This window comes from Grammomys surdaster, unplaced genomic scaffold (assembly GCF_004785775.1).
Source record: "Grammomys surdaster isolate TR1022 unplaced genomic scaffold, NIH_TR_1.0 126035, whole genome shotgun sequence".
Lineage (NCBI taxonomy): Eukaryota > Metazoa > Chordata > Mammalia > Rodentia > Muridae > Grammomys > Grammomys surdaster.
In genome coordinates this window covers 1,534,830-1,543,675 of record NW_021620848.1, presented here as the reverse complement: position 1 = coordinate 1,543,675, position 8,846 = coordinate 1,534,830, and the positions used below count along the sequence as shown (strand labels likewise).

General features: G+C 30.9%; 1 protein-coding gene across 1 annotated transcript in view; it reads right to left on the bottom strand.

The window, feature by feature from the left end:
• Positions 1-394: 394 nt before the first annotated feature.
• Positions 395-8,846, bottom strand: part of Lrp1b (LDL receptor related protein 1B) — a 1,533,520-nt gene continuing 1,525,068 nt past the window's right edge. Inside the window, exons 87-90 of the mRNA XM_028754677.1 lie at positions 5,353-5,443; positions 4,309-4,453; positions 2,132-2,230; positions 395-772 (exon numbers count right to left, since the gene is read on the bottom strand). Of these exons, the coding sequence (XP_028610510.1) occupies positions 632-772; positions 2,132-2,230; positions 4,309-4,453; positions 5,353-5,443 (476 nt within the window). The 3' untranslated portion in view covers positions 395-631. The remainder of the gene's footprint in view (positions 773-2,131; positions 2,231-4,308; positions 4,454-5,352; positions 5,444-8,846) is intronic.

The following is an 8,846-nucleotide window of genomic DNA, read 5'->3' as shown; positions in this document are numbered from 1 at the left end:
ATATCAAAAAGTCTATTAAATTTTTGGAAAATAAATCATTTTTATTCATGCAAATCATAATATTATATCCTTTTAAAAGTTTTTCCTCCAAAATTCCAGTTCTTCCTCTCTGTCAACAGAGACTAATTGCAAAGCAGGAGATGCTGAACCCGTATGAGCTATGTATTCTCAGCCAAGTCTGAATCATGTTTATCAGCAGGAAGAAGAGAGTTTGTCCTTTCAATTCCACAGAAACTACAATGACATTCTATTACAAGTTTCAGACAATAGAATGCTAAGGTGTAGAGTACTTTGCTGATTATGGAGAACCAAAAATTCTTATAAAATAGATTGTTCATAATGACTCTACAAAGGAATATGTTGTTTTAAGTTTGAACAAATTTAAAGGTGTGTCATATCAGCAGCATCATTGTAAGTTTCAGTGTAGTGCAGTTATTTTTCATAAAAATACCTTAAAAATGGTGAATCAATATTCATTAGCAAAAATAAAACCCCCAAAACTCAGAAAACAATTAACCAGGAAAAAGATAAAGAAATAATGCTGATGCTAAAATAAGTATAATACTGTTGGAACATATAAAAGTAATCCTTATATTTTATACATTTATACAGCATAGAAAAGTGTCCTTCATTATGCTACTGTCTCTCTGATGCCAATTTCAATTTTCTTTGGAAGCAGTTCTTTCCGTTCATCCACACTTGCTAAGGAGTTTCGACAGTTCTGTCCATCCATATACAATTTTGCATACACTGGGTTGGAATAATTTGTTGGCTGAAGGAGAAAGAGAATAAATCTAATTTTACTATCACTTTGACCAAATTAATTAAGCTGTAGAATATTTATTCCTAATGATAACATGTAATTTAAATTCTATGCTCATAGATTTCAGTCCATTTTAATGTAGAAACATAACTACATTTTAAGGTAGCTTGGAGATCAAAGAGAAGCTTTGGTACAAAAGTAAAAGCCACTGTAACTGAAACTTATACCTACCATAGCTTTAGTATAAAATGGTAAGTCTAGCTGTTTTAAGGATACTTGGTCTTTCTCGCATTGTCCCCACCTCTGACTGCCAGTGGAAGTACACAGATGAATGGAACAATTATCTAACTGTTTGCTCTTCTATTTTTTCCATGTGAATTATACATAAGTAAATGAACAGAAGTCAAAGCAACAAAATACATCAGATATACACCTTTAAAGTAAAGATAGCATTTTTACTTCAAACAACCTACATGTACTTTGGAAATACCTTTGGATTCCTCACAACATTCTTGAATTCAGAGAGACGTGAAGTTTTACAGGCATGGTTGATCTTGAAGCATAATCAAGGCTAACAAGCAAGCTCTTTCCGTTGGAAATAATACTCAACATTCATTATTAAAGAAACTCTAACTTAACACTAGAAAGTGCCATTGCATTTCTATTTTTCTTGGAGTTTCAGGGTTTTTTTTGTGTGTGTGTGGTTTTTTTTTCATGCAGTATCTTAACCTTAGTTACAGCAAGCAAACATATAGTCTTTATAGCATGCAAAGGAGACACTCTAGGACAAACAATGAGAATGAAAAGGACGTGATGGTTGTAACAAGAGGTGTGGGGAACCTGTACATTTTGATCTTTTGCTCTGCCTAAAATAAATTTTGTGACTGTGGACAGAATACCTTTTTCTAAATCTAGTAGCTAAATCTTAAAATTAACTAAGATTTCATTAAACCATCTCTAATTTGTCTAAAATATGATGAAATATTTTATGTATATTTTAATTTAGCTTCAATTCATATATATGTATACGGTTTAACTATACCCATTTATAATTAAAATAAACATATTTAAATTCATTCACTTTACATTTATTTTCATAAATCTAGCTGGCCATACATTTAAAATTCTTCCAAATTCCATAGAGGTAGTACTATCTATTTAATAGCTGGTGTAAACTGGTAATATGCTTTAGAAACATTCTGGCATGTAAAGAACATGCTGCAAAAGTCTGAGACTTTAATGTTGTTTTGCAAAATCTTGTTAGTTTAAACCATGATAAGGGCAAGTTCTGTCCCAGTCAAGTGTGACTCTGTGAATGGTGAGGGTTTGAAATGGAATGGGAAGGAAAAGATAGGCTGTTTCTCTCACCCCAGAAGTTAGTGATCCTTTCAAATCAGAGTTTAGGTAGATGGGCGGTGCTGTATGTGGGAGCTTGAAAGCACTGGGCCCTCCCCCTATGTACCTGGTCTGTACACAAACAGAAAATTTCATCTAATGACATTGAAACATATTTCACTGATATAAAATATAATTAAACAATACAATTACTATAAAATAGCCTTTAATTCTAGGCCACATCAGGAGGCTTATGTCAACATACAGAACTTGAGAACCTTAGTTAGAGCCTGGTTCCTGACATGCTCTGCATGAAGAACATCGACTTCTGTGTAACTCTGGAAATTCCTCCAGTGAAGTTTTTGACATTAAAATTTCAGAACTCAGATAAGAGTCTTTCTTGAAGAGTCAGCTATTCTTTTTTAAAAACTGATGATCACTTTATAATTTTAGGATAAAAATATCTTCCTTAGAACAACTGGAAAGATGCTGGAAATCTGCTTTTTAAGATTCCTTTCTTTTTCAAAGATAAATTTCCAAGTGTGTCAAGCACATAAATCTTTTAATATAATTAAATGTAGGCAAATGTCGTTACTTTTCATGCAACAATTTAGAGTTACACTGCAAAAATTATAAACCAGCTAGGAATAAACTGTTATATCTTGAGCAATTTTACCAATCCAGTCAGCTAGTTAGTAAATGTATATTTATTGAGTCCTAAGTAAAATTATGTATGAGTACTTCGAAATCATATATGAGAGACTTGAAGAATGATTCAACTTTAATAGAGTAAGTGTGTAAATATTTTAAAAAGCTCTATTCTTTTAAGTTTAAGTAATTATATTGATTCAATTTCTAGGACCTAAAATAACAAGGAGATTTTACAACTTTTCATGAAAAGCTGAGGGGTTCATTCCATCCATTCATGTTACATGATAGGCATTGTTGTTCCTTAGAACAGCTGGAGGGATGCCAGAAGTGGAGGCTAGAGAGATGGCTCAGTGGTTATGAGCACTGACTGCTCTTCCAGAGGTCCTGAGTTCAATCTCCAGCAACCACATGGTGACTTACAAACATCTGTAATGTCATGTAATGCCCTCTTCTGGTGTGTCTGAAGATAGCAACAGTATATTCACATACAATAAATAAATAAATCTTTAAAAAAATGATGGCTTTCTTTTTCACAGATAAATTCCTAAGTGTACCAAGTACATATGATCTTTTAAGGTCAAGCATACTGTGTTATAGTAATGTTAGCATTACTTGTTTTATATAATGTAAAAATTTTCTAGTTAATGACAATTAAAATTAGTCCTAATGAAATTGGACTAATAAATCACTAATGAAATTGATTATGTGTATACTTCATCTATATAGTAATTGCTAATTTACCTAATAGTGAATATGACTCATAATTTCAGCCTTAGGAAGTTGAATCCTAGATTACAAAGTAGATTCCCTGTAGGGTAACTACAGATACTGGAGAAAACCATTAAGTATGTTATTGGTCACTGTGATAATACTGTAAGGCACAGTTTGGACAAGTGTCATTAGTAACTCTGTAGCTGTATAACAGTTCAGTAAATAAGGGCTCAGATAATTAAGAGAAATTAATCTTTACACAATTTATGTGAATATTTGCTTCATTTGAGCAAGCTGTAGTGATACATCACAGGAAACTTTAAAAAGCTATGTAAAATCTTTTTAAAAGCTACATATGACAATTGAATGTTTCAAATAAATAAATTTATCATATTACATAAAAAATTTTTCTCAAAAGGGGTTTAGTTAAAAAGAAACTTGAGAACACAGCTTTGTTGACTTTTCAACAAAACAGTATTGTGATCAAACTAATTATTTTGAAGTTGAACCAATGAACTCTTTTCATGATGAAAATTGAATTATCCGTTGTTTCAATATTATGCTGTACATTAGGGATGCTAGGACCCTATATATCTTAAGGTACTATACTAAATAAAAATCCATCTTTATAAATTAAGTGAGTACATATTTTTTCTAAATCATGCAGTATTTACTAATATTTTCCAAAGAATGTCCCATGTATTTTTCTTTGGAGGATTTCAGATATCTCAATATATGTTAAAGTCTTTCACTATAAGTATAGATATTACAAATGCATAATTAAATTGAGAATTCTGCAGTGGTTTTGACTGTTAGTATTCTCAGTTCATGATTTCAAGAAACATTACCTTTACTGGATCTATCATAAAACTTGGTTCTAAAAGACCCCCATCACTGTGGTCGTGGTCCACTTCATACATATTGTATGATGGATTGCCGATTTCTACATTTATTCCTCCATTGATGATAGGCTGCCTTCTAATTGTCTTTGTTCTACAATATGTGAAGATAAAGTCAAATATCAATGGCAAAGACACCACAATTTGATTTCTATACTATTAACATATTTACTTATTTGCTGACATTGTATGACTGATAAGAAATTATGAATGAAATATGAATGAGAAAATTTTAGTAACTGAGACTTCAAATCACAAAGGAATAGAAAACTCATAATTTGATGATTTATTTTCAATGAATGCAATTTAATCATGCACAAAAACATATTAAAAGTAGAATTTCACTGATCACAATGCCACATTAGTGGAAAATCCACAATTCAATTACAAGTTAAATTTCTATTTTTCCTCTGGGTTGAAAATTAAATAACAAAAAATGTGATAAAGAAACTTTGAAATATCTTATTTATAATTTCCAACTCAATGGCTATCAGACTATTTGTAAACTCTCATATTGCAGATTAATTCATATCTATAAGCTACACAGTTATATAAACTGAAAGACTTCTACTTCTTGGAAGATAAAGTAAATTAATGCATATTACCCATGAAAAGTACATTTTATAACATACTTGCATAGGAAATAATAGACTTATACCAACAATTATATTCAGTAAAGTAATAAGACAATCTTCAGAATCTTTGTTTATTCAAGGAAAGATCACTAGAAATGTAAAATTCTACAGAAATTGTCAATGATATGCCAATGTGAGTTTCATAAAACTATATATATGGATTGATTCTGTCAACATAAAATGAAGGAATACTTGTATAAATTGTAATAATTTTAAGTGAAATCAGGTGTAAATAAATTGAAAACAATTTGTTTTGTAATTGGAATAATTTACTCCATTTTTAAGAGAAAATCAAAACATTTTTGACACTTTCAGAAGGCTCAGTCACTGCAGGTAAATCCATATTATGGTATCTTACCTTCTTTTTCTCTTACAAACCACTAAACCAATCACTAGAGTGGTTACCAAGGTCACCAGAAGGACAAGTGGCACAATGATAGCAATGCTCCCTGGAAAGAAATTGATTCATAGATAAACAAATGAAAAATAATAAATGTTAGAATAACTAATTGTCATACTAGATCATTTCAGCACTAATGTGAACAAAAATAAAACATGGAAAAAAATGTTTGTATTCTGAGATCATAACTACCAAATCGTTTTACCAAAGAGCGTGTTGGGATGGTTGGTTAGATAGTTTTTGTTTATTAATCACATTTAAAGTTTAGACATTTAGAGATAATTTTTGTTTTTGAATTACTTATTACTATCACATTTATGAGCATGCAAATATGAAAGTATACATTGTACGTTAATGATGTCTGAATATATTTGCATTCAATTTTATTGGCCATAATTCCACAAATGTGGTATTGTTCTGTAAGCTACAACTATAATTAGCCGTAATACCTATGGCAAGTGGAATGGCAGTATGGTCAAGTACCAACAGACACGATAGTTTTGTTTGGATAGGCATATACAGAAGCATCTGTTTCACGGATTTCTTTTGAGTGATGTGCCCTTGCCATTAATCAAGTGACAAGAATAATCAGAGGTCTGACACTTTTGAACTCTTTGTTCTGGCACACTCAATGGTACATATACATACATACATACATGTAGACAAACAGTTATACAAATAACATAAAATGAATATATACTAAGTTTTTAAAGAAGAATCAGAAAGTTGTTTATTTATTAAACAGATAAGCAATTGATGTTTTTTTTCCCCAGTTCCAACTCCAGAATAGTCTCAGAAAAATATTTTTGGAGCTTTAACTTATATTAAAAATGTCTACCTTTTGATTTTATGTTCATGGAAATAATGTTAGTATCTGTAATCTTAAAATTTGTCTTAACTGTTGTTTTTAATTTTTCTGTATCTGATCATAAGAAAAATTAGAGAAATATTGCTTTTCATTCATGGATATAAAGTGTGATGGGGTAGTGATTTCATTAGACATTGATTCTTTTTAATCAAATCACTACCCTCTGTTGGTAATGTAACTGTAAGATACATTACAATTAGGATTGAATGCCAAGAATGGAAGAAAGAAGCTGGATGCCAGGGCCATATCTTAGCAAAATCATTAAATAGAACTTTTGAGACCAAAACATAATTGACATTGCAAACATTTATGAATATAAATTAAAAGTTATTATACTGTATAAAAATTTTTCTGCATTTCCATGTTTGTACAAAATACTAGAGAAGAGACTAATTATCACACTATTCCCAATATGCAGACACTTTATCAGAGAAACTGATATTCCAATAGTTACAGGTAGAGGATATATAAGTGAGAAAGCAATTACCAAAGTATCTGTAAAGTGTTCATATATATATATATATATATATATATATATATATATATATATATTTCAACTGATTAACTTAAATATCTTCACCTCATTGTATATTCACTTTTCATTTAATCTTAGAACGTCAGAACATCAGCACATGTATAAGGACAACCAATACTATACTTAAAGTATGCAGCATGCCTCCTTCTCAGTGTAATTGTAAAGTATCTGTAAATTTATAAATTTATATTTATAATTATCTGTTCTACCTAGTTTTTGCCATTCCATATGTTAGAACTATTAATTATGCATGCAAGAAAACTAAGCATCTCTTTTTCTTTTAATTTTCTCACCACAGATGGTAGTTGCAATCCCTATACATTACAAAACTCTCTTTAAGAGTCCAAACATCTGGTATGTTTATGAAACCAATCAAGGTAGCTGCAATAATGTTTAGTGTTGATGATAAATAATATAGACAGAATTTTGTTTTCATTTTTATAAACATTAATAGAAATTATTGACATTATAAAATTCTAAATATATTGTCAATTATGAGCATTTTGGTTTTTTCTTCTGCTTGTTTTGTCCAGTTCTGGTTTATTTGTTTTTGTTTTATTTATGTTTATTTTATTATTATTTTTAGATGCCTGTTTGTATCATAATGAGAAAGAAATGGTGTGGATTTAGGTGGGTATGAAGGTGAGGAAGATCATGGAGGATTTGGAGGAGCAGAATCCATAATCAGAATATATAGTATTAAAAGATCTATTTACAGTAAAAGGAAAAAAAAACAAGTAAGATTCAATGTAGCATGCTAATCAGTAAATATATTTTTGACATATAAAAATGGACATGGTAAGTGTGTTGTTGTAAACTGATGGAAAGTGTGAGAGGGCAGAGGAAACTTACTCAACAGTATCACAATGAACCCAATACGTATTCCATTGTAATGTGGTTCTAAAGATTTTTTTCTTTTTCTGTTCTGGAAGAACAGTCCTACATCTCAGCTGAAGTCACAGACACTTAGTCAAGTTATGTCTTATCAAAACATATTAGCAATGTTGACTTGGATAAATTGTCTCAGGTTATTGCTCTATAAAGTACAAGTTATCTTTGGTCATCATCTTATATATACCAATCACCGTACTGATAATGTAGGAAGTTTATAACCACTCTATGTGTTCACATTTTACACATTTCACAATATATTTGTTCAAATCATTTTTGCCTATTTTGGGGGCAAAACTTTTCCTCTGCAAATAATAGTCTATTCTTAAGATGCCCGAGGCCCATGTGCTCAGTTCTCACTTAGCGAATATACCTTAATGTGAACTTTATCTTTAACATTATCTTTACTCTATTGATACGCGTAGCACTTGAGGATGAAACAAACAGGTGTATTAAATATGCCATCTTGTGTGCATAGTGGTGCATGCTTTTAATCTAAGCACAGCATTTGGAACACAGAGGCAGGAAGACCTTCTTCATTTTAAGGCCAGCCTTGTTTACAGAGAGTTACATAATATCCAGGGATACATAGAGCTCTCATCTCAACAAAAACAACCACCACCACCCCCCCATGACCATAAAAAATGCATGGTATCTCAAATACTACCTTGTAGAAGGTAGACAATGTCCTGGGAACTTAAGAGATGGATATCCATCTAGTCTGGGCATCATTAGGAACAGCAATTGAGAACTGAAGGAAGGCCCATGAGAGGGTATGGAAATCCAGGGGATTAAAATAAAGCAGTAACCAATCACCAGCTTAGAGTAAAGATGGTATAGTTAGGTGGTCATGTCTCATACAGAAAAATAGAAGGGTGTTAAGAAAGAATGTGTAAGACACACACACACACATACACACACACACACACACAAACACACACATATGTAAAATGATTCTTGCTTGGGTCTCCTGAAGTAAATGGCTAAACATAAGGATCATCATCAGGGATACTATTTTCCTTCTCTTCTGTGTATATTTATACTTTGTTCATATTATGAACTTTTCAGTCTACCCACTCAAGATCAAATTAGTGACAACATACATGTGTATATATATATATATATATATATATATATATATATATATATATATATATA